The sequence below is a fragment of the Dipodomys spectabilis genome, unplaced genomic scaffold, assembly GCF_019054845.1.
Source record: "Dipodomys spectabilis isolate Male_0828 unplaced genomic scaffold, ASM1905484v1 ptg000127l, whole genome shotgun sequence".
Classification (NCBI taxonomy): Eukaryota; Metazoa; Chordata; class Mammalia; order Rodentia; family Heteromyidae; genus Dipodomys; species Dipodomys spectabilis.
In genome coordinates, this window is record NW_024870804.1 from 3,258,612 (window position 1) to 3,283,860 (window position 25,249).

The 25,249-nt window shown below is 57.5% G+C and overlaps 2 protein-coding genes across 2 annotated transcripts in view; one reads left to right on the forward strand and one right to left on the reverse strand.

The window, feature by feature from the left end:
• The first annotated feature begins 303 nt into the window (after positions 1-303).
• Positions 304-21,002, forward strand: Scnn1b (sodium channel epithelial 1 subunit beta). Its single transcript, XM_042689831.1, has 13 exons — positions 304-363; positions 6,605-6,922; positions 8,355-8,610; positions 8,962-9,152; positions 11,773-11,876; positions 13,931-14,094; positions 14,219-14,326; positions 16,608-16,725; positions 17,393-17,468; positions 17,650-17,707; positions 18,581-18,642; positions 19,724-19,799; positions 20,249-21,002. Exons 2-13 carry the CDS (start codon positions 6,612-6,614, stop codon positions 20,627-20,629), a joined length of 1,905 nt encoding a protein of 634 aa, XP_042545765.1. The 5' UTR covers positions 304-363; positions 6,605-6,611; the 3' UTR covers positions 20,630-21,002.
• Positions 21,003-23,157: 2,155 nt separating this feature from the next.
• The window catches only part of Cog7 (component of oligomeric golgi complex 7), a 51,130-nt gene continuing 49,038 nt past the window's right edge, over positions 23,158-25,249 (reverse strand). The window contains exon 17 of the mRNA XM_042689827.1: positions 23,158-23,669. Coding sequence (XP_042545761.1) covers positions 23,503-23,669 — 167 coding nt within the window. The 3' untranslated portion in view covers positions 23,158-23,502. The remainder of the gene's footprint in view (positions 23,670-25,249) is intronic.

Consider the following 25,249-nt stretch of genomic DNA (forward strand, 5'->3'; position numbering starts at 1 on the left):
GCACGAGGCGATCCGGGGGCGGGGCGATCTGGGGGCGGGGCGACCCGGGGGCGTGGTGATCCGGGGGCGGGGCGACCCGGGGCGTGGTGATACGGGGGCGGGGCGATCCGGGGGCGGGGCGACCCGGGGGCGTGGTGATACGGGGGCGGGGCGACCCGGGGGCGGGGCGATCCGGGAGCGGGGCGACCCGGGGGTGTGGTGATACGGGGGCGGGGCGACCCGGGGGCGGGGCGGGAGCCGGGCGCGGAGCGCAGGCCCCGCCCCTTCCCGCGCCCGCCCCTTCCCGCCCGCCCTCCGCGCTCCGCGTCCTCCTCAGAGTCGCCGCGCTCTGGCCGCCGCCGGCCGCGCCGCCGCCCGGAGCAGGTAGGAAGGCGCCCGGCCTCCGCAGGGTCGGCGCCGCGCTCGGCCGCGCTGGGGATGGGGCTGGGAACCGCGGGGGGGAAACTGAGGCTCGGCCGGGGGTGGGGGCGGGCGGTGAGGGCTGGGAGCCGACCCCCCTCCCACTGCCCCCTGCCGCCTGCGGCCACGGGGGAAACTGAGGCACGGGAGGACGCAGCCGGGCCTGACGCGCCTGAGCAGCACCGAGGGGAGAATAACCTGCTACACATGCGCATCTATGGAGAGACGGACAGACAGACAGGCCGGCCGGGGAGAGGGCGTGGTGGCCCACGCCTGTAATCCGGGTCCTGTGGAGGCTGCGGCCGCCGGGGCCTCACCGAGACCCACCTCCACACGGCGGGCCCCCGCGGGGCGGCCGCCTGGGCAGCGCGTCGGCGGAGCTGGTGCCGGAAGCCCTGCCGCGCGAGCGTGTGCGTGAGCGTGTGTGCGTGAGCGTGTGTGCGTGAGCGTGTGTGCGTGAGCGTGTGTGCGTGTGCGTGAGCGTGTGTGCGTGTGTGCGTGAGCGTGTGAGCGTGTGTGCGTGAGCGTGTGTGCGTGTGCGTGAGCGTGTGTGTGTGTGTGTGCGTGAGCGTGTGTGCGTGTGTGCGTGAGCGTGTGTGCGTGAGCGTGTGTGCGTGTGTGTGAGCGTGTGTGCGTGTTGCGTGAGCGTGTGTGCGAGCGTGTGAGCATGTGTGCGAGCGTGTGTGCATGAGCGTGTGTGCGTGTGTGCGTGAGCGTGTGTGCGTGTGTGTGTGAGCGTGTGTGCGTGAGCGTGTGTGCGTGAGCGTGTGAGCGTGTGTGCGTGAGCGTGTGTGCGTGTGTGCGTGTGTGCATGAGCTTGTGTGTGTGAGCTTGTGTGTGTGCGTGTGTGTGAACTTGTGTGTGTGAACTTGTGTGTGTGAACTTGTATGTGTGTGTGAACTTGTGTGTGTGTGAACTTGTATGTGTGTGTGAACTTGTGTGTGTGAACTTGTATGTGTGTGTGAACTTGTGTGTGTGAACTGTGTGTGTGAACTTGTGTGTGTGAACTTGTGTGTGTGTGAACTTGTGTGTGTGTGAACTTGTGTGTGTGTGAACTTGTGTGTGAACTTGTGTGTATGAACTTGTGTGTGTGAACTTGTGTGTGTGTGAACTGTGTGTGTGAACTTGTGTGTGTGTGAACTGTGTGTGTGAACTTGTGTGTATGAACTTGTGTGTGTGTGAACTTGTGTGTGTGTGAACTTGTGTGTGTGAACTTGTGTGTGTGTGAACTTGTGTGTGTGTGAACTTGTGTGTGAACTTGTGTGTGTGTGTGAACTTGTATGTGTGTGTGAACTGTGTGTGAACTTGTATGTGTGTGTGAACTTGTGTGTATGAACTTGTGTGTGTGTGAACTTGTGTGTGTGTGAACTGTGTGTGTGAACTTGTGTGTGTGAACTGTGTGTGTGAACTTGTGTGTGTGTGAACTTGTGTGTATGAACTTGTGTGTGTGTGAACTTGTGTGTGTGAACTTGTGTGTGTGTGAACTTGTGTGTGTGTGAACTTGTATGTGTGTGTGAACTGTGTGTGAACTTGTATGTGTGTGTGAACTTGTGTGTGTGAACTTGTGTGTGTGTGAACTTGTGTGTGTGTGAACTTGTATGTGTGTGTGAACTGTGTGTGAACTTGTATGTGTGTGTGAACTTGTGTGTGAACTTGTGTGTGTGTGAACTTGTGTGTGTGAACTGTGTGTGTGAACTTGTGTGTGTGTGAACTGTGTGTGCGCGCGTGTGCGTGCGTGTGCGTGTGTGCGTGTGCGTGCGCGTGTGTGTGTGCGTGCGTGTGTGTGTGCGTGTGCGTGTGCGCGTGTGCGTGCGCGCGTGTGCGTGCGTGCGCGTGCGTGCGTGCGCGTGTTGCGCTGGTGGTGCTGGTGCGTCTCTGTCTTACTGCGCTCGCTTGAAACGGCTGAGGCTCCGCGTCCGCAGTTCTGTGTTCTAAACGCACTGCGTGGAATCCACATTTGGGAGTGAGGCCCCCACGGCGGCCCCTGTGTGTGTGCCTGTGTGTACACGTGTGTTCACACCCGCACCCCATGCACACGCCACCCTTGCTAGTGCGCACGTGCACCCCGAATGCCTCTTTTTCTATCTGTGGTTAAGAAGAGTGCGGCACCTCTGGTGCCTACAGTTGCTATGAGGGCCAAGCCCCGCGGCAGAGGCCCGGCCCAGGCTCCCTCCACAGGAACCAGAGCCCACAGAGGGCCAGCCAGGGGTGAGCAGCCGTCGTGGCCAGGAATGGGGACTGCAACCAACAAAAATTGCCTGGAACTCTCCATAAAGCCAGCCGGGGACACTGAGGCTCAGGGCCAGGCGGGCGTGGCTCACACCCCTAACTCCTAGCTCCACACAGGCCTGAGATCTAGAGAGTTATAGTTCGAGGCCTGCTCAGGCAGAACAGTTCTTGAGACTCCAGCTGGAATGAAACAGAAAGCAAAAACCTGGACTGGAGGCATTGTGTAAGCGGCAAAATGCCAGCTGGGAATGAGGAAGCCAAGAGAGCAGAAGGTCCCGAGTTCCAATTCCAGTATGGCCAAATGAAAAAGAAAAGAGTGAGAGACATGGTATTCTCATCTCACTGTCAGGTGCTAGGCAGGGTGCTCCCACGAAGCACAAGTGTTATCCTGCACCAGAGGATCCCCCCCAGATGACCCCCTGAAGCCAGAGCCCTGGGCCCTGCGTCAGACCAGGATGGGGGTTCTGATTGCTCATAACCAAGTCTGGTTCACGGTGGAGTCTAACTGTTACCCTGGTACTTACAAAGAGCCTGCTGGGTGCCTGCCCAGCCTGAGGTACAGAAATGAAGTGGACTTTAAAAAAACAAACAAACAGATTTGTTGCCAGGTTGGGCACTGGTGGCTCACGCCTGTAATCCCAGCTACTCAAGAAACAGATCTGGAGGTTCAATATTTGAGGCCAACCTAGAGCCCCCTCAGAAAAGGTTCACGAGACCTCATCGCAAGTGAAAAAGAGAGGCGCATGGTGGTGCACTCCTGTCATCCCAGCGACTTGGAAAGTGTAAATAGGAGGATCACAGTCCAGGCTAATAGCAAAAGCAAGAAGGGCTGGAGGCACGGCTCAAGTGGTGAAGCACCTGCCTTGAAAGCATAAGGACCTGAATTCAATCCCTAGTCCAGCTTTAAAAAAAAAAAAGACATGGTTTATGAAATAAATGGTCCTTTTCCCTTTCAGTATTAACAAGAATATAATAATAACTATAATAATACTAGGCAGGTTTTTCATTATGACCCGGTCTGTATTTGGTGCTGGGCATAGAGCACAGAGCCTTGCACCCCTGGGAGCCCCGCCCCCAGCCCCTCAGCAGCCGCCTTGGGCTCAGAGACAGTCGTCGGCCTGGGTTTAAGCTCAGAGAGGTTCAGTAGTTTTCCCACGGTCACACAGAGCTGGCCAGCAGTGAGCTGGGGTTCAAAGCCAGGCCGTGGATGTGGTAGCCCAGCCGCTCCTCTGTTTCTGGGATCATTTGCGCAGAGAGGGGAATCAGGAGTGGAAAGCTTTTACAATTCCAGATGTGTGTTTATGCACGTGCACGCGCGTGTGCATGTGTGCACATGGGTGCTGGTGGTGGGGCTTGTGCTCAGGTTGGCTCTTTGTCCATGGGGAGTCGCGCTGGGTCACTGTGAAGGTGTCCCCCACAGACAGGGCGCCCAGTGCCCCATCCACACACACCCCCTCCAGCCTTCCTCCTCTGAGGCGGTGAAGTCTTGGCCTCCATGCCTCCCTGGAGGCCCAGCCTCCAAGGCTGGGCAGCTCAGACAGCCAGGGTTTGGGTGGGCCAGGCAGGGGGGAGAGGGGGGGGACCAACCAGATAAGGGTGCACAGCCCAGGCTTGGGGCACAGAGACACAACCTCTGCGAACTTGCAGTCTGAACCACCACCGTGGTCTAGCTGTGTGACCTCAGGATGCCCACCCAACCTCTCTGAACCTCGTGGGCTTGTCCATAAGATGAAGATGGGTCTGTGGCAGCGGCGGGGCACGGGGGAAGCACTGGGGCAGGTGGAGCCTGGCGCCCATCCTAAAAGCAAAACAAACACACACACATTGGCCGGGGCTGGGCTGGGCGGGAACTGCCCGGGGCCCTGGCAGCAGGTAGTTCCCAGCACCCCTGCTTTTGAGAAGGAGGGGGTGGGGGTGGCCAGAGCTGGATGGGGTGCATGGCTGCTGGAGAGACCCCTGGGGGACCCCGCTTGCTGCCCCCAGGTCGGGGATGGGGGCTCGACCTGGCCCAGGACTAGTGTTCCCAGCCACTCAGGAGGCTGAGAGCTGAGGATCCAAGTTTGAAGCCAGCCCAGGGTAGGAAAGTTCCTGGAGACTCTCAAAGAACCAGCAAAAAGCCAGAAATAGGGCTGTGGCTTGAGTGGTAGAGCAGCAGCTTTGAGTGAAAAAGCTTAGGGACACGGTGCCCAGGCCCTGACCCCAGGAGAGGTGCAAAAACACGAGAAAAAGCCAAGAGCTTGAGGTCCTCACACTTACACACACACACACACGCACACACACACGCATGCGCACAGTATATGTCCAGCCTACTGAAATGCCTACTGGGTGCTGTCCGTTATGAACGCTGGCCCTGGCGACATCGAGGGATGGAGGGAGGAGGAGGGGAATGGGAACCTTTGAAGGTCGTGGGGAGAAGTGTAGGTTTTATATTCTAAGTGACCTAGGGCGCCATCACTAGCGCCTCACAAGAAATCTGCAGGACCCCATTTGCCAGAAGTTCTGAAGTGAAGAAAAGAAAGAGGGAGAGGGAGGGAGGAAGGGAGAGAGAGAAGGAAGGAAGGAAGGAGGGAGGGAGGGAGGGAGGGAGGGAGGGAGGGAGGGAAGGAAGGAAGGAAGGAAGGAAGGGAGGGAGGGTGGACGGACAGGCATGGTGCTGCACGCCTGTAATCCCAGCACTCAGGAGCATGGCAGCTGCCAGGCCAGCTGGGATGTGTGAGTATGGGTTGTGTAGATGAGAGTTTGGGCGTCAGGTCCTGTGTTGTGGTTGGAAACGAGAGAGGACCTGGAGAACTGAGCGTGGGCCACCCAGGGACTGGGGGACACTTGGGGAAGAAAAAAGCAGGCTGGCAGGACGGAGGTGGCTGTGTGTGGCGCTGCGTGGCGGGTGCGCTGGGCCCTGTGGTTCCCACTCCAGGCCTGGGAGCCTCAGGCCCCCCCCTTACCCCCCCCCCCCCGCCCCTTTGCTGGCTTCTCTCTGCCCTCTTCTTTTCTCTCTGTGTTTCTTCTTCTTCTTTTTTTCTGAGTTTTGGGCTTGAACTCAGAGCCTGGGCGCTGTCCGGAGTCACAGCTCCACTTCTGGCTTTTTTTTCCTAGTCATCGGAGTAAGAGTCTTACCAAATTTCCTGCCTGGGCTGGTTTTTAAACCTCAGTCCTCAGATCTCAGCCTCCTGAGTAGCTGGGATTACAGGCGTGCGCAGCAGCACCGGTTTGCTCTGTCATTTCTGTCTTTGCAGTCAGCTCTAGCCAGGCTGGGGCCTCCCATGCTGGGCCTGGAAGCCTGAGTCCAGAGTCAAGGAACCAGCCAGTTCCTCTGCCTGAAGACAACCATACTGCCCTCCTGGCCTTCTCTGAAGGGCACCTCCTGGGGTCCCTTTGTATACCTCAGGGGTTTTTTGTTCTGGGGTTTTTTGTTTTTTGTTTTGGTCGGTCATGGGGCTTGAACTCTGGGCCTGGGCGCTGTCCCTCAGCTCTTCAGCTCAAGGCTAGCGTTCTACCACTTGAGCCACAGCGCCACTTCTGGCTTTTTGCTTATGTGGTGCTGAGGAATCGAACCCAGGGCCTCATGCATGCAAGGCAAGCGCTCTACCACTGAGCCACCTTCCCAGGCCCTTTGGGGCAATTAGTAGGTTTGGGGGGCACATAGTAGGTCCTCAGGGCACATAGTAGGTCTTTGGAGGGCACATAGTAGGTCTTTGGAGGGCACATAGTAGGTCCTTGGGGGGTACATAGTAGGTCCTTGGGGGGTACATAGTAGGTCCTTGGGGGGTACATAGTAGGTCTTTGGGGGGCACATAGTAGGTCCTCAGGGCACATAGTAGGTCTTTGGAGGGCACATAGTAGGTCTTTGGAGGGCACATAGTAGGTCTTTGGAGGGCACATAGTAGGTCCTTGGGGGGTACATAGTAGGTCCTTGGGGGGTACATAGTAGGTCTTTGGGGGCACAGCATGGATGGCTGCTTTGGGTTGGCCCGCGCAGGTGCAGCATGCCGCTGAGGAAGTACCTGCGCAAGGGCCTGCACCGGCTGCAGAAGGGCCCCGGCTACACGTACAAGGAGCTGCTGGTGTGGTACTGCAACAACACCAACACGCACGGCCCCAAGCGCATCATCTGCGAGGGGCCCAAGAAGAAGGCCGCGTGGCTCCTGCTCACGCTGCTCTTCGCCTGCCTCGTGTGCTGGCAGTGGGCCGTCTTCATCAACACCTACCTGAGCTGGGACGTCAGCGTCTCGCTCTCCATGGGCTTCAAGACCATGGACTTCCCGGCCGTCACCGTGTGCAACGCCAGCCCCTTCCGGTGCGCGACACGCTCAGAGCCATCTGCTCCTCCCTTCCCTGCTCCCTTCCCTGCCTTCCCTGCCGGCTCCACCTCTCCCCTCCTGCCTCCTCCCCCGCCTCCCCTCCCCTCCTCTCCTCCTCCCCCTCCTCCCCTCCTCTCCTCCTCCCCCTCCTCCCCTCCCTTCCTCCTCCTCCTCCTTTTTGGTACTAGGACTGGGACTTGAACTCAGGACCTCACCTGAGACGCTCACTTGACTTTCTCTCTCCAGGCTGGTCCTCTACTTTTTTGCCGGCTCATCGGACATAAGAATCGCACTGATTGTTCTTTTGCTCAGGCTGGCTTTGAACCTTCATCCTCAGCTCTCAGCCTCCTGAGTAGCTAGGGTTACAGGCGTGAGCCACCAGAAGCTGGCTTCCCCCGCTTCCCACCATCTTTCCTGCTTTCCCCCCCACCCCTTGCTTTTCACTCTTTTGCAACAAGATTAAACAATTGTAAGCTTCTTAAGCTTCCTAAAGAGAAATATATGTGGGAACTACTAGCACAGCAAGCGGTTCACGCCTGTAATCCCAGCACACAGGAGACTGAGGCAGGAAGATCTGAGTTCCAGGCCAGCTTGGGCTAGAGACTCTGTCTTTCAAAACACAAACACACAGGGTCTGGGAAGGTGGCTCAGCGGTAGAGTGCTTGCCTAACATCCATGAAGCCCTGGGTTCCATTCCTCAGTACTATATACACAGAAGAAGCTGGAAGTGGCACTGTGGCTCCAGCGGTAGAGCACTAGCCTTGAACAAAAGAAGCTCAGGGACAGTGCCCAGGCCCTGAGTCCAAGCCCCAGGACTGGAAAAAACAAAACCATCACAGCAGACAGAAAAGCCATATATATGTGATACTCCCTGTCTTCCGAAGAGCATGTGTCATTTTGTGTGGTCCTTCTGAGTTTACTGGGCATCTACTATGTGTTCTGAGGCCCTACTGTGTGCTGGGCACTGTTCTAGGCACCAGAAACACAGTAGTGAAAAGAACTCAGCTCCTGCCTTCTCTACCCAAGGGGGGGAGGGGAAGGCATCCAGATTTTCCCATAAATATTGAATTGTTACCCTGATGATTAACAATATATCAAGTTGCTGGGCACTGGTGGCTCACAGCTGTTACTCATGAGGCTGAAATCTGAGGATTGGAGTTCAAGGCCACAAAACCATGGGGAGAATGTTACGGCCAGTTAACCAGCCAAGAGCCAGAAGTGGAGCCATGGCTTGAGTGATAGCGTTCCGCCTCGTCTGTGGGTGGGCACGGTGAGAGGAGGTTGTGCAAGGAACGGGTTAGGGGTGTGAGGAGCACGAGGCCCCTGGCAGGGGCCATCACCAGCTACCAGCAGTTCTGTGGGTCGCATGCGGCTCACAGGCGCCTGCGCCCCGGGCGGCCTCCCCGCGCCCCGGGCCTCCTCCTGCAGGTACTCCAAGGTCAAGGCGCTGCTGCAGGACCTGGACCAGCTGATGGAGGCCGTTCTGCAGCGCATCCTGGCGCCCGACGCCAGCCACGCCAACGCCTCGCAGACCCTGAACTTCACCATCTGGAACCACACGCCCCTCATCTTCATCGATGAGCGGGATCCCCAACACCCCGTGACCCTTGACCTCCTGGGGAGCAACCCCAACAGCTCAGCCAGCACTTGTAATGCCCAGGAGTGCAAAGTGGCCATGAGACTCGTGAGTGATCCCCCATCGAGCCCGGTGCCTTTCCTCTCCTAAGTGTGATTGCTGGATGTGGGTGTGTGTGTGTGGGTGAGTGAAAAACTTCTTTACAAATAGAAATAGTGAAGCTGGGGCTCAGTGGCTCATGCTGGTAATCCTAGCTACTCAGGAGGCTGAGTTTGAGGATCATGGTTCCAAGCCCGCCAGGGCAGGAAAGTCTGTAGATTCTGATCTCCAATTAACTACTTAAAAAAAAAAGCACCAGGACCCCGCGTACAGACCCGGCACCGAGGGGTGGGCCGGGGCGGGGCCTGGCCCCTGGGGCCGCGACAGCCCCCGAGCCTGAGGGATACTCTGGACCCGCAGTGCAGTCTCAACAGGACGGTGTGCACGCTCCGGAACTTCACCAGCGCCACGCGGGCCGTGACCGAATGGTACGCGCTGCAGGCCACCAACATCTTCGCCCGGGTGCCGAGGCCCGAGCTGGTGGCCATGGGCTACCCGGCCGAGCGCCTGGTGCTGGCCTGCCTGTTCGGCACCCAGCCCTGCAGCCACCGGTGAGCCGGGCCGGCGGGCGTGGTCCGGGGAAGGGGGCGGGGCCGAGGGGTGGGCGGGGCCTGCAGTAGGGGCGGGGCTGGGAGTGGGCGGGGCCCTGGGAAAGTGGGCTCTGTGTGAGGGTGGGTGTGGCCCTGCGGTGGTGGGCGGGGCTGGGAGAGGGCGGAGCCATTTCAGGTGATGCCTGTAGCAATCTTTCCTCCTCCTCCTCCTCCTCCTCCTCCCCCTCCTCCCCCTCCTCCTCCTCCCCCCCCTCCCCCGCCCTGTGTCTGTCTGTCTGTCTCTCAGGCAGGCTCTGGCCCTGTCTAGGTGACCTCTAGGCTGAGGTGAGCGCGCCCCTGCCCTGGGGTGGGGAGCGGCGGGTGGCAGGCGTGCACAGCTGCACCTGCTTCCTGGCGTCTGTGCCCAGCGGTTGCAGGCAAGGGTTTGGAGGGAGCCCTGGCTGTGAGATCCGAGGCAGCCCGCGCTGGGCACAGGGCTGCTGACCCGTGAAGGGTTGGCACAGGAGATAAACCGGGAGAGTGGCAGCCCGCGGGGGAGGGAGCTGGCCAGGCCTGGGGACCGCGCGTCCTCGCAGCCTGGCCCTCCCTGGGGATTGAACTCAGGGCCTGGGCTCTGTCCTTGACCTTTTTCACCCAAGGTTAGTGCTCTAACCACTTGAAGCACAGCGTCACTGGCTTTTTGCTGCTTCAAAGAGACTTAGGGACTTTCCTACCCCAGCTGGCTTTGAACCTCGATCCTCAGAGCAGCTAGGATGGCAGATGTGACCCACAGACCAGTGGGTCACCCCAGGGCTTGTCTCAGCCCAAGCCTTTATCACAGATGACAGTTAATTCACCAAATATTTACCAAGTGTCTGTGGCCCTGCACCAGGCCTGGGCCTGGAAGGCCGGGTGGCTGCTGGCATCCTGGGGGAGGGGGAGAGACAGACAGACAGAGACAGAGACACAGACAGAGACACAGAGAAAGAGAATGCACTTTCAGAGCAGATAGACTTGAAGGAAGAGGAGACGCGCAGGGGAGCTGAGAATGGAACATTAGAGAATGTTCCAGATGCAAGAGCAGGTGCCAGGCACTTGAGCCTGGAATCATCTGGAGAGTTGCAGAAGTGGTTCATCAAGAGGATCAAGGCAGGGTGTTGGTGGTTTTTACTGTGGGAGCAGTGAATGCCCTGGGGTGGGGGTGGGTTTTCCCTAAGCATGGCTGGACCTTGTGCACCCACAGATGCAGGGATAGCTGGGGCCCCTTTTTGCAGCAGGATTGAAGGGAGAAAGAGGGAGGCCAGAAATCCTGCAGGGACCAGGCTGATTTTCTTTTTTGGTTTTGGAGCATTTGAGGCACCATCCCCCCGCCCCTTCCTGTTTCACTAAATATCAAAAAAAAAAAAAAGATATGAGGGGCTGGGAATGTGGCTTAGTGGTAGAGTGTTTGCCTAGCATGCATGGAGCCCTGGGTTCGATTCCTCAGCACCACAAACACAGAAACTGTTGGAAATGGCACTGTGACTCAAGTGGTAGAGTGCTTGTCTTGAGGAGGAAAACAAAGTTCAGGGACAGTGCTCAGGCCCTGAGTTCAAGCCCTAGGACTGGCAAAAAAAAAGAATATGAATTCATAGAAAGATTGACTCTGCCTCCTGAGTGGCTGATGTGAGCTCCACACCCACCCAGATCATCTAAGATGACGTCAGCTCAGGAGCCTTGCTTACAAGTGCCAGCGTCCAAGCTGGGAAATAGTGGCTCACGCCTATAATTCTAGATACTCCGTAGACTGACATCTGAGGATCATGGTTCAAAGCCAGCCCAAGCAGGAAAGTCCATGAGACTCTTATCTCCAATAAACGACCAGAAAACCGGAAGTGGTGCTGTGGATCTAGTGGTAGAGCACTAGCCTTGAGCTAAAGAGCTCAGGGACAGCGCCCAGGCCCGGAGATCAAGCCCCACAACCAACAAAAAAAAGTGCGAGGGCTCTTTGTCCAAATGAGGTTATAGCCACAGGTCCTTGCGGTTTAGGATATGGCTGTTTCTTTGGGGAGATGTGGGTGAGACAAGTAAACTTCTGAGAAAATTCTTTCGGATACTGGCACTAGTGGTTCACACCTATAATTCAGGCTACTTGAGAGGCTGAAATCTGAGGATCAGTGATCGAAGCCAGCCTAGGCAGGAAAGTCTGTAGACTCTCATCTTCAATTAACCACCAAAAAGCCGGAAGTGGAGCTGTAGCTTAAGTGGTAAACCGCCAGCCTTGAGTGGAAAAGCTAAGGGGACAGCACTCAGGCCCTGAGTTCAAGCCGCACTACCAGGAAAAAAAAATGCTCTGATCTAGGTTCAAAGTCAACCCAGGCAGAAAAATTCATGTGACTCTTCAGTTAACCAGCAAAAAGCCAGAAGTGGAGCTGTGGCTCAAGTGGTAGAGTGCCAGCCTTGAGTGAAAGATCTTTCTCAGGACTCACGGCTAAGGCAGAGGGACTGGGTCCCAAGGCATCTGGGAGCCCACCTTTGGCTTCTGCAGAGGGGTGACCTGTGGTTCATCTCCCTCCATTCTGTATAGCCAGGATGGCAGACACTCCCAAGAGGCTCGGCCCTTGGTAGTGTGCCCCTTCAGCCCATGATTCTTATTTTTTAGGAATTTCACACCCATCTTCTACCCATATTATGGCAACTGCTACATCTTCAACTGGGGCATGACGGAGCAGGCCCTTCCTTCTGCCAACCCTGGAACTGAGTTCGGTGAGTGTTGCTGGTGGAAGTGCATGCCTGTAATTCCAGCGACTCAGGACACCACAATCAAGAGAATCACAGTTCAAAGAGGCCAGCCTGGACAAAGGAACCCATTTCAACACATAAACTAGGGCTAGTGGTGCAATCTGCGATGCCAGCTATGCAGGAGACACACATAAGAAGGATCGAGATCCAAGGTCAGCCAGGTGCTGGTGGTTGATGCCTGTAACCCTAGGGACTTAGGAGGCTGAGATCTGAGGATGGAGGTTTGAAGCCAGGCCTAGGCAGGAAAGTCTGTGAAACTTTTATCTCTAATTAACCACCAAAAAGCTGGGACTGGAGCTGTGGCTCAAGTAGCAGAGTGCTAGCCTAGCAAGTATGATGTGCTGAGTTCAAACTCCAGTACTGAGAGAAAAACAATTAAAAAAAAAACAAACCTTAAGTATACTGAATATTCTACAAAGTTTTAAAAGTAATTTTCTCCACAATCTCCAATTTCTAAATGTCATTTATTTGCTCAGTCTCTCTGCCATGCAGTTTGTTATTTTGATGTTTTAAGCAGGGGTTAGACTGGCCTGGAACTCTCCATCCTCATTCTTTTTCCAGAGTGCCGGGATTATAGGTTTGTACCACCATACTCACCTTGCTTGTACGCTTCTTGAAGAGAGAAAATCCCAGAGACAGAGAGCGAAGGAGCAGGAGACAGTAGGGGGTGGTTGTGGGCCAAAGACCCTTCTTTTCAGGCGAAAGCCTTCCTCTGTCCCCTCGGGAAGGGCTGGGAAGAGCCTGGTGCGCACACCTGTAATCCCAGCAATGGAGAAGCATCATTGCCAGTGTGCGGCCAGCCTGTCTCACAATAAACACAATCGAAGGCAGCACTCCGCACGAATGGAGTCCTCAGTAAACGCCAGCCCTGCCGCCCTCAGCACAGCCTTAACTCCAAGCCCGCTGCGCTCAGGACCAGGGTGGGCAGAATACTGGATCTGCACCCTGAGGGGCTGGGAGGGGGGAGGAGAGAAAAGCGGGGCAAGGAAAGTTCCAAAGCTTCCGAGGAGGTGACACCTGGACTCCATCTAAGGAAGAGCAGGAGGTCCCAGGTGAAGGATGCCGGTGGGAACAGAGTTCTGGGCAGAGGGAACAGCACTGCAGAGGCCCCGCAACAGGAAGGAGCAGAGAAATTCAGAGGCGAACTTTCAGGAGAAGGGCGGGGCCTTGGAGGGGAGGGGCTGCGCGGGGAGGGCGGGGCCTGCTGACGGGTTGGCTGTGTGGAGTGGACCAAGCCGTGTGAGCAGGTGTGGCCTGTGGAATGGGAGGGGCTTGGAAACGAGGCGGGGCTAGGTGCTGGGAAGAGTGGGCGGGGCTTGCCGATAGCATGACTGTAGACTGGTCCAGGCGGTGAGTGGGTGGGGCCGTACAGGGTGGGCGGGGCTGTGGAGTGGGCGGGGCTTGACTGGTCCAGGCGGTGTGAGTGGGTGTGGCTGTACATGGTGGGCGGGGCTGTGGAGTGGGCGGGGCTTGAGTGGTCCAGGCGGTGTGAGTGGGTGTGACTGTACAGGGTGGGCGGGGCTGTGGAGTGGGCGGGGCTTGACTGGTCCAGGCGGTGAGTGGGTGTGGCTGTACAGGGTGGGCGGGGCTGTGGAGTGGGCGGGGCTTGCCTGGTCCAGGCGGTTGAGTGGGTGGGGCTGTACAGGGTGGGCGGGGCTGTGGAGTGGGCGGGGCTTGCCTGGTCCAGGCGGTTGAGTGGGTGGGGCTGTACAGGGTGGGCGGGGCTGTGGAGTGGGCGGGGCTTGCGGTGTGGGCTAGGTAATGATTGGGCGGGGCGTGCTGTACATCCAAGCTCCACCTGCTATGCAGAATAAAGGTTATGGAACTCGGGGAGAGAAGGGCCCAAGAAGGAAATCGTGGGTGCTTTGGAGAAGGCAAGAAACGTTTGGGGTCCATGTGTTCAGCCGCTGTGCCAGCCTCCTTGGCAGGCCTGAATGGGCCCCTTGGCTGTACAGAAGCTTGCTCCCCCACCCACATCCGGGCTCTTGCTCAGCAGCCCTGGCCCGCCTTCCCCGCAGGTCTGAAGTTGATCCTGGACATCGGCCAGGAGGACTACGTCCCCTTCCTGGCATCCACGGCGGGGGCCCGGCTGATGCTGCACGAGCAGAGGGCGTTCCCCTTCATCAGGGAAGAGGGCATCTACGCCATGTCGGGGACCGAGACGTCCATCGGGGTGCTGGTGGTACAGCTGGGGCCCAGAGGCTGCTGGGGCCGAGGGTGGAGGTGCACCTTCCCAAGCCTGGGGCCCAACTGCAGCGGGCTTCCAAGGGGGGCCTGGGGTCCCCATGAGCACCCTCTCCTCCCAGGACAAGCTGCAGCGCAAGGGCGAGCCCTACAGCCGGTGCACCGTGAACGGCTCCGACGTCGCCATCCAAAACCTCTACAGCAGCTTCAACACCACCTACTCCATCCAGGTGGGACTTGGGTCTCCAGGCCACGGGTACCCCTGGCCTACTGGGCCTGTGTGTGTGTGTGGTGTGTGTGTGTGTGTGCATGCGTGCGTGCGTGCGTGTGTGTGTGTGTGTGTGTGTGTGTGTGTGTAGGTCCCAGGGCTTGAATTCAGGGCCTGGTCATTATCATTATCCCTGACCTCCCCCACCCTTTTTCTGGTCCTGGGGTTTGAATTCAGGACCTGGACTCTGTCCCTCAGCCTCTTTGTGCTCAAGGCTAGCACTCTACCACTTGAGCCACAGCACCACTTCCAGCTTTTTCTGAATAGCTGATTGGAAATAAGAGTCTCATGGACTTTTCTGCCCAAGCTGGCTTCAAACCACGATCCTCAGATCTCAGCCACGTAAGCATAGCTAGGATTACAGGCGTGAGCTACTGGTACCTGGCTCATCCTGTAGCCTTTTTCATCAAGGTTGGTGCTCTACCACTTGAACCACAGCTCCACTTTCAACTTTTTGGTGTTAGCTGGAGATGAGTCTCACAGACTTTCCTGTGCAGACTGGCTTTGAACTGCAATCCTCAGATCTCAGCCTCCTGAGTAGCTGGGATGACAGGTGTGAGCCACTGGTGCCCAGTCCTGCTGGACCTCTGAAGGCAGAACAGGGCACGCTGACAGCACTGGCTGCCATTCCCCCCACCTGAAGACAGCCAGGGTGTCACTCTGCAGGTGTTCCAAGAAGAAGCCAGAAGAGATGATAGTTATCATCTGTGAATCATCCCTGTGGGTAACACACTGCGCTAAGTGTGGGTGCATTATTTTTTTTTTGTTGGTTGTGGGGCCTGAACTCTGGGCCTGGGCGCTGCCCCTCAGCTCTTCAGCTCAAGGCTAGCACTCTACCACTTGAGCCACAGCGCCACTTCCAGTTTTCTCGTGGTTTATATGGATTTTCCTGCCGGGGCTGGCTTTGAACCATGATCCTCAGATCTCAGCCTCCTGAGTAGCTAGGATGACAGGCGGGAGCCGCCGGCGCTGGCACATTACATCATCTTTGACCCCATTCCACGAGGCAACACGCTGTGGGAACACACCATGACAGCCGCTCACCTGGTGCTGGGCAGGCTCTACTACTGCAAGACATTACACGGATTATGTCATATAACCCTCACCTCCCAGCACCCTAATGATAGCCATGCTCTTTTCAATCCCTAGTTAGGAACAAGGAAATGGACTGACCAGCCCCAATCTACCTGCCTGGTCAATTTACCTGGGAAGTCCCCCTTTGTATCTGCCTTCAATCTCCCTTGCTGTAACTGGGAGCTTCCCTCTTGCTCTGGTTTCTGGGGTTGGCCCAGAGCAATCCATCCTTAGCCTCAGCTAACCTGAGAGGGCAAGGCTGACAGACAACCTTTTGCTGGTACTCTGTGCTCAGTCCAGCACGGGGAGGAGCCAAGGGAGGAGACTGAGTACCAGTACTCACTGAGCATGGCTATCCCCTGTGTGGCCCAGAGTAAACTGAGGCCCCGGCACATGTGGCTGGTCCCTGAGAAGACTGAAACCAGGTCAGGATGACCTGGACACACCACTGGAGGCCTCCGTGTCCCCCCTTGTCCGTCCCTGCTGGCCACTCTAACAGTCAAAGGTCATGCTCGGCTCCCTCCTGGAGGCGGGAGCTCCGAGCTAGCTTGCTGTGGTCAAGTTCTGGGTAGGCGCATGCGCAGAGCCGCTGGAAGAAGTATGCTGGTGAAGCCTGGGCGAAGCATGGGTTTGGGGCAAGCCACCCTCGCAGCGTCTGTGGTGCCCAGGATTCTGGGGCCAGGCCCAGGATGCAGGACAGTGCCCAGATCAGAAGGACAGCTACCCTACTACAAGGGCCTGAGTCTGACTTTAGGGTCATCTCACGTTGCAAATGGGGCCACTTCCAGCCCCTCAGCCACCAGGGCCTGACTTTAACCTCTCTGGATGAGTTTCTTTCCCTTCCTTCCTTCCTTCCTTCCTTCCTTCCTTCCTTCCTTCCTTCCCTCCCTCATTCCCTCCAGCTTTTCTCTCTCTCTTCCTCTCCCCCACCCCTTTCTCTCATCCCTTAGCTTTTTTTTTTTTAACTCAAAGCTGGCGCTTTACCACTTAAGCCGCACCACACACTTGCTGGCTAATTGCAGATAAGAGTCTCACCTACTTTTCCTGCCCAGACTGGCTGCAGCCTCCTGCGTAGCCAGGACTACAAGCATGCGCTACAGCACCCAGCCAGGCTCCTTTCTGTGGAGTGGGAGCCCCACAGGCTGCTTGTGTTCCCCCCACTCCCCCAGGCCTGTCTGCACTCCTGCTTCCAAGACCACATGGTTCACAACTGCAGCTGCGGTCACTACCTGTACCCGCTGCCGCCCGGGGAGCGCTTCTGCAACGACCAGGACTTCCCGGACTGGGGTGAGCAGGGGGCCCGGGTGGTCAGGGCGGGCGGGGAGAAGGGGCGAGTGTGTGCGTGTGTTCACCCATCTGCAAATGCACGTGTGCGAGTCACACTTGTGATGCAGAGGACTGGCGCGGGGGGTGCGGGGCCCGTGTGTGTGCACACCCAGGCTCTGATCACTCCACTGTCTGCATCTGCACGCACGCCCAGCCTGGGCGCACACGTTTGTGTGTGTGCACCTCACATCCACAGTGGCGGGGGGCCGGGATGGGGACCACAGGCTCGAACCTGGGGTCATGCAGGACCATGCCTAGCTGGAGCCCGGGCCTGGCAGCCGCGGGGGCCCACAGTGCCTGGATGTGGTCAGCGGCGAGCAGTCGCAGAGCATCACAGTGCACACTCGCATGCTTCATGGTCCCAGAGCTCCATGGCTCTGGGCGGGGTTCAAGGGGAGCCCCTCCGCCGTGCTGGGCTGTGTCCAGGACCTCTGCGGGGAACACTCCCCAGCCTGGCTGCGGGGCTGGACAGGGAGGGCCAGGCTTCCTCATGGCAGAAGAGCTAGGACCGAGACTCCCATAGATGCGCAGGGCATGGAGAGCAGACGCACCCGGGGAGGTCCCTGGGGGAGGCCCCCTCTGCCCCAGCTGGCCCCGCAAGGCTCCTGACCGCAGCCCCCCTCCCCAGCCTACTGCTACCTGGGCCTGCAGATGAGCATGGCTCAGAGAGAGACGTGCATCAGCATGTGCCAGGAGTCCTGCAAGTGAGTGTGGTGGCTGGGGGCGGGGCTTGAGAAGTGGGTGGGGCGCCCTGGGGCGGAGCCTGGGGGAGTGGGCGGGGCTGGGCACGGTGGCTTGGGCGTGGCCAGTGGATGAGGTCTGAGGTGTGGGCGGGGCCCGCTGGGGAGCCGCCGTGAATGGCGGCGCCTTGTCTCTCTCTGTCAGTGATACCCAGTACAAGATGACCATCTCCATGGCTGACTGGCCTTCCGAGGCTTCGGAGGTGAGCCGGCGGGGTGACAAGCTCCTGGTCCCCACCTTTGAGCTGAGGATATGTATAGGAATTAGGGGGTGCCCTGCTTCCCCTTCCTTCTCTTCCACGCACTCCCTCCCAGGTCCCCACTGTGCAGGGACGCATGTGACACCGCTGGGGAGGGAGACACACACAGAAACGAGATCGAAACAGAGACTGGTGGCTCACACCTCGAATTCTACTCTGATGATCACGGTTCAAAGCTAGCCCAGGCAGAAAAGACCAGGAAACAAAGCATCTCCAATGAACCCGCAGTAAGCTGGAAATGGCACTGTGGCTTAAGTGGGAGAGCACTAGCCTTGAGTGAAGAAAGCTAATGGACAGCACCCAGGCCCTGAGTTCAAGCCCCAGTTCCACACACATACACACAAAAAGCGGGGCTAGAGCCATAAGCAATAAAACAGTGTGAGGCCCTGAGTTCAAACCCTGGTGGAGGGAGGTCTGGGGTGGGGGTGGGGGGATTGTGCCATCAGGGCTATGAATCTGAGAGACAGGACTAAGGAAGAAACAAGGGAAGACCCCCTCTTAAAATGTGACATCTGACTGCACCGGAGGCAGAGCCAGGGAGGATTCTGGGAGCAGCAAATGTTGGATGTGGGGTGGGAATGGGCTGAGGACCCAGTGGCTGTCCCCTAGGGGAGGAAGCTGGAGACAGCAATGGGGGACCTCCCCCCCCCACACACACACAGCAGCCAGGCCTCCACTTTCTCCTGTGCCACCCCCCTGCCCCCAACCCCAACTTTGGGACAGAACAGGGCAGGAGCTCACCTCCCTTGGCCGGGGCGGGGGGCCAAGGGGGAGCGCTCAGAGGCCATGTTTTTCAGCTGTCTTTTGCGTTTCCAGGACTGGATTTTACACGTCCTGTCTCAGGAGCGGGACCAGAGCCCCAATATCACCATGAGCAGGTGAGCTGGAGCCTGGGCGGGGCTGGGAGGGCAGATTAGGGAGGAGCCACAGCCCCTCACGCTGGTGGGGCCAGGCGCAAAGGAAGGGCAGGAGGGGGGAGGCTGCCGGGCGGCTGGGTCTGCCAGTCCCTAAAGGAGCAGCACACGGCCCCACTTATGACTGGAACATCCACCCTCCATCCAGCACCCACCCATTCTTCCCCTCACCCATCCACCCCTCCATGCATTCATCCACACACCATCCCTCAGCACAAAGACACAGATGAGTGCTGGTGGCTCAAGCCTGCAATCCTAGCTATTCAGGAGGCTAAGATCTGAGGGTTAAGGTTCAAAGCCAACCTAGGCAAGAAAATTTGGGGGGCTGGGAAGGTGGTCCAGTGATTGAGCGCTTGCCTTGCATGTATGAGGCCCTGGGTTCAATTCCTCAGAACCGCATAAGCAGAAAAAGCCAGAAGTGGCGCTGTGGCTCAAGTGGTAGAGCACTAGCCTTGAGTTGAAGAGCTGAGGGACAGCGCCCAGGCCCAGAGTTCAAGCCACAACCAACAAAAAGAAAAGAAAAAAAGAAAGAGAGAGAGAGAGAGAGAAGGAAGGAAGGAAGAAAGGAAGGGAAGGGAAGGGAGGGAAGGAAGGAAAGAAGGAAGGAAGGAAAGAGAGAGAAAAAAAAATTGGGAGATTCTTATCTCCAGTTACCAGCAAAAAGCTGCCTTGGGCCGGGCGCCAGTGGCTCACGCCTGTCATCCTAGCCACGCAGGAGGCTGAGATCTGAGGATCGCAGTTCAAAGCCAGCCTGGGCAGGAAAGTCTGTGAGACTCTTATCTCCAATAAACAGAAAACTGGAAGTGGCGCTAGGGCTCAAGTGGTAAAGCGCTAGCCTTGAGCTGAAGAGCTGAGGGACAGCGTCCAGGCCGAGTTCAAACCCCACAACTGACCAAAAAAAAAAAAAAGCTGCCTTGCTCTGTGTGTGTGTGTGTGTGTGTGTGTGTGTGTGTGTGTGTGTGTGTGTGTGTGTGTGTGTGTGTGTGTGTGTGTGTGTCCTCCCTGAGAGGAGCAGCAGTCTCCACCATCTTGCTGTCTCCTACAGGAAGGACGTTGTCAAACTTAACATCTACTTCCAAGAATTCAACTACCGAACCATTGAGGAAACCCCGGCCAACAACGTGAGTTTGGGGAGCCCCTTCCCCCTTCACCTCTGCACCCCAAGGCGGGGATTAAGAAGGTCCGAAACTAGCTGCAGGCTGGTGGTTCATGTGTACAACTCTAGCTACTCAGGAGGCTGAGAGCTGAGGATGGAGGTTCAAAGTCAGACTGGGTAGGAAAGTCTATAAAACTCTTATCTCCAATTAACACCAAAAAGCCAGAAGTGGAGCTGGGGCTCAAGTGGCAGAGCACTAGCCTTGAATGAAAAAGCACGGGACAGTGCCCAAGCCAGGCTCTGAGTTCAAACCCCAGTACTGGCATGCAAAATATAAGGTCCAAAGCTGTCCCTACGCTGATGGCCACCAGCTCCCCTCCCCAGCTGTACCTCACCACCTAGGGGCCCCGGTCTGGGCTGGGGGCAGGAATGTGCCTGCCCTGACCCCCATCAGACCCGAGTCTCCTCCCCCAGATCGTCTGGCTGCTCTCGAACCTGGGCGGCCAGTTTGGCTTCTGGATGGGGGGCTCGGTGCTGTGTCTCATCGAGTTTGGGGAGATCATCATCGACTTCCTGTGGATCACGGTCATCAAGATGGTGGCCTTCTGCAAGGGCCTACGGCAGAGGCGAGCGCGGGCCCCGTACTCCGGCCCCCCACCCACCGTGGCCGAGCTGGTGGAGGCCCACACCAACTTCGGCTTCCAGCCTGACGCAGCCAGCCCCGACCCCCACACGACCGCCTACCCCGAGGAGAGGACTCTGCCCATCCCGGGGACCCCGCCCCCCAACTACGACTCCCTACGACTGCAGCCCCTGGACACCATCGAGTCTGACAGTGAGGGCGATGCCATCTAGACCGGCCGGACTGCGCCCGCAACCCTGCCCAGTGCCCTCTCTGGCCAAGCCAGAGCCGTGTTCCTCAGAGAAGCCAGCAGCAACCGGCCATTGCCCAGCCGGGGCGCTAAGGACCTGATGCCAGTCCCTCCATTGCAGTGGGCTACTCTAAAAAGGTTCAAAGTTGAAAAAATTAAAAAAAAACAAAAAAACAGAACATACTGTCAAATGCTGGTGGCTTACACCAGCTACTCAGGAGGCCGAGATCTGAGGCCTGCAATCAAAGGCTAGTCCTGGCAGGAATGGCCGTGATACTTTTGTCTCCCATTAACCAGCAAAAAGCCAGAAATCAGTTGAGCTGTGGCTCAAGTGGCAGAATGCCAGCCTTGAGCATTAAACCTAAGGGACATCACCCAGGCCCTGAGTTCAAGTTCTAGTACCATTATACAAACAAACAAGAAAACCAAGATGCTAGGTTCAAGATAAACTGTAGTCACCCTGTTTCTGCCCACCTGTCCTGATCTTTGGCCTAGATCAGGGTCCCTCCCCTACACCCTCTCCGGGTGGCAGCCTCTCTCCTCCCAGTGCCCCGCCCACTCCATCTGCACAAAGCTGTACAACTGGGCATGCCAACTTCTCATTGGCCTCTGCCGACCTCTGGGAACAGGCTCAGGAGGGCAGTGCTGGGTCAGAGCCGGGGAGCACCAGGCATGAAGTAGGATGGAGAATTCCACGCTTGCCTGGGCTGCGGAGCAAGTTCCAGACCACACAGTGAAACCCTGTCTCTAAAAAGAATGAAAAATAAATAAGGTAAAGAGGGGAAACACTGAGTGGTGCTTTGTTCTGGCTCCACGGGCAGCGTCTGGAAGGGCAGCTTCAGAGCCAGGCCCTCAGGAGGCCACGGGAAGCCCCTTGTGATTCTCACGGTTCTTCTCACGCTGGTCCTGACAGAGATCCAGCTGCTATTTTATCCTGTTTGATGGTACTGAGGTTTGAACTTGGGGTCTTGGGTTCTCAAGGCAGGCACTCTACCATGTGAGCCATACCCCCAGCTTGCTTTGCTTTAGTTATTTTTTCGGGAAGGGGCTCATACTTTTGCTCAGCGTTGGCCCAGGACCGTGATCTACCTATACTTCATGCATAGCACAGCATGCATATCGCCTTTGCGGTATAAACCATCCTGCTTCGGGGCTGGGAAGGTGGCTCAGTGGTAGAGCGCTTGCCTTGCATGCATGAGGCCCTGGGTTCGATTCCTCAGCACCACATAAGCAAAAAGAAAAAAGCCAGAAGTGGCGCTGTGGCTCAAGTGGTAGAGCGCTAGCCTTGAGCTGAAGAGCTGAGGGACAGCGCCCAGGCCCAGAGTTCAGGCCCCACGACCGGACCCAAAAAATAAACAAATAAACCATCCTGCTTTCCTAAGGGCAAAGAGAGACATTAATGCCTTCAGCGAAGCAAACTGATCTTATTCAAACCATCCAGTCTCTCTCTGCTTCCCAGGCCGCCTCTCTTTGGTCTTGGTCCCTGACCAGGTCACGTGACTGTTTCCGAACCAATCATCTGAACCAATCAGTGGGCCCAGCTGGACAGGCTGCTTTGACTGGTTGGACCTGAAGCCATGGATCACATGCCTAGGATCACTAGCCATAGTTGAAGCTGCTCATTTAAATTTGAGATCAGAAAGACAAGTCAATTTCTTAGTGGAAGTATATTCCCACAATATTTGAGACATATACCAGTAACTCAGTCACTTTTTTCTGAAATTCAAGTTCAAGCACTTCATTGCTAAGTATGGCTCCCCTCCCAGATAACAGGCTCTGCCCACCTCCCAGGCCCTGGGTTTGAAGGGGCCCTGAGTTCAGATCCTGCCCTACAGGACCAGCTGAGCGCCAGGGTCTGGCCTCCCATGTGGGTCTGGGGGTCCCCATGGAGGAAGGGTAGGGTGGCTAGAGGCTGTGGAGCACAGGCTGGGCTTGTTTGGAGACTTCTGCAAACTCAAGTCAAGCTCCACTTCTGGCTCTTTAGTGGCTAATTGGAGATAAAGAGTCGCAGACTTTCCCGCCCAGGCTGGCTTTGAACTTGGATCCTTTCATCTCAGCCTCCTGGGTAGCTAGGATGACAGGTGTGAGCCACCGGCTCCTGGCTCCCCTGTGCACATTTTAAAAAGGAAAAACTGATGGGCTGGGATGTAGCTCAGTGGCAAAGCGCTTGCCTAGCCAGTGCAACGTCCTGGGTTTGACCCCCAGTACCCCACCTGGCCTGGCTTCCTGTGTCCTCCTATTGCTGCTCTACCCGGCACCCCGGCAGCCCGGGGACCGGCCTCGGCCAGTGCTGCGCTGGGCCTGGGTGGACGCGCTCTGCCGCAACGCTGAGCTGCGGGTCCAGGCTGCCCGCTCCCCTCTGCACTCGCACTTCCCCCAACCCACCTCTGCCAGCCCCCCTGCCCTCCCCCTGCCCTCCCCCTGCCCTCCCCCTGCCCTCCCCCAGGGCCTCCGCATGGCCGAGGTGTGCAGGAGACGAGCACTCACTGTGAGACTGAGGAAGGAAGCAGCCGCTTTCAGCTCAGTGTTTAATTCGTGTTTAAGATCATTTATTTTAAAAAATCAACTGAAAAGTTCTAATAAATAATACCCTTCTCATTTATAAACTTTGTTTTGTCTGAGACAGGGTCTCACTGTGTAGCCGGCTGCCTGGACTCCTGCCCCGCGCCAGAGGCGCTGGCTAATCCCACTCCTGCAATCGGGTGTCTTGCCATGCCCAGCTTACCACCTTTCCTTCATTATACAAAAGAACCAAGTCACTTCAGAGCAAGCCCTACCCACCGCCGGCACTGTCGGCCCCGGTCCGTCTGATTGGCTGTGGCTGCAGACATCGGCCCTGACCTCTTCTCCAGGGGGTCAGAAATTCACACCCCTCATGGCAGCCACCGTGGTGGCCAGGCGGCGCGGCAGACCTTTGCTGGCCTGCCTGTAGTCCTCGGGCTTGGCCTTCAGGAGGGTCCCGATGTTCTGCAGGGTACGGGAGGGCTGCAGGCCCAGGGCGTCCATCACGTTGATCAGATAGTCTGTGGGGAGGGCAGGGGGTCAGCAGCATGCAGGACGGAAGGTCTCCCCACTAGGAGCGGGGGAGAAGCCCGCGAATCCCCAAATGCCGGACACCTGGCCTGCACCTACTGGCCTCGCCTGAGTGCAGTGATCCTAACAGAGGACTAGGCCACATGGCCACCCCCTGCCCCCCACCTACACCTGTGCCGGCACCCCGATATTCCCCACACACACCAAAGGCGCAGGGGACATGGCCGCTTGTTGCAAGGACCGTGGAAGGTGGAGGCTGCCTTCCTCTCAGAGGGTTCCTCGGGGCTCAGTCTGATCGGTGCAGATTTCTGGGTCAACCCTCTACATCCCCCTCCCCCCCCCCAATCAGATTGTGAGCATGCGCAAACCAGGACTCCAGGCTCTGTTGTCCCAAAACACAACTACCTGGAGAGGCACGGGTGGGGGGCTGGGAGGGGGAAACAGCAGCCAGGGACGCCCCTTCCTCCATCTGGCAAGGCACTGGTGGTACCAGGCGGAGGGAGGGACCCGAGTCATTGCATGGGAGGAAGGGCACAATGGCCCTGGCAGGCCAAGGGTGATCAAAGCTCAGGAGTCCTCTCCTTCCTCCTCCCTGGGTGGGCTGACGCAGAGCCCCGCAATGCTCTTGCCCCCGCCTTACTCTCACGGCTGCGTGGGCCTGTCTACCATCTTTCACTGGGCCTGGGTCTTCCCTTGGGGTCTCCCTTACAAGGTCCAGGTCAGGCTGGACCCCCAGGCGGTGGCTGCCCTGCAGATCACCAGTGGTTGTGTTGCTGATGCTGCTTTGCTGCAGCATCTTCAAGGAGGCCCACGCTGCCCTGGCCCTGGCCCTTGTCTACTGTCACTCCTGCTCAAGTTTCCCATCAGCCTTGCCTCCTCAGCCCAGGCCCTGCCCCTCACAGTGGAGCTCAATCACAAAAGGAAGCATCAAGTGGCTCACGCCTAGCTACTCAGGAGGCTGAGATCTGGGGATCACGGTTCAAAGCCAGCCCGGGCAGAAAAATCCCGAGACTCTTATCTCCAATGAGCCACTCAAAAACTGCAAGTGGAGCTGTGGCTCTGAGTGGCAGAGTGCTAGCTTTGAGTGAAAAAGCTCAGGGACAGCACCCAGGCCTTGAGTTCAAGCCCCATGACTGACAAAAAAAAAAAAAAAAAAAAAGGCAGCATCTAGTTCTCCCAGAAGGAACACTGACACACAGCAGGTGCTCAACCCGTGCTGAGAGGCAGAGCATGAGAACAACTGAAATCTTGGGAACCCTGCATCTCCCCCTCCACCCCAGACTTCCTAATCTACCTCCAAACTTGCTGCTCCCAGGGAAGGGCTGCAGCCCCCAGGCCCCCAGGCCAAGCCCAGACTGGGTCCTAGGGAGCTGATCAGCTGGCCACCCCAAAGCTGCCTTGCGCTGGAGAAGAGGCGAGTCAAAGCAAAGACGCCAGGAGACTGGGGAGAGCCTGCCAGCAGCCCTGACCTGGGCGCGGGACGGCCTTCTGGTGGGGACTGCAAAGCAACGCTGGCTATGGGGCCTCTGGAGGACGACCTGCCTTACCGCCCCGCACGAGGTGAGGGGTC

Coding starts and splice junctions, on each gene's coding strand:
- Scnn1b (XM_042689831.1), top strand. CDS start 6,612: ATGCCGCTGAGGAAGTACCTGCGCAAGGGCCTGCACCGGCTGCAGAAG. Junction 11,877..13,930: donor CAACCCTGGAACTGAGTTCG/GTGAGTGTTGCT, acceptor CCTTCCCCGCAG/GTCTGAAGTTGATCCTGGAC. Junction 17,469..17,649: donor ATGTGCCAGGAGTCCTGCAA/GTGAGTGTGGTG, acceptor TCTCTCTGTCAG/TGATACCCAGTACAAGATGA.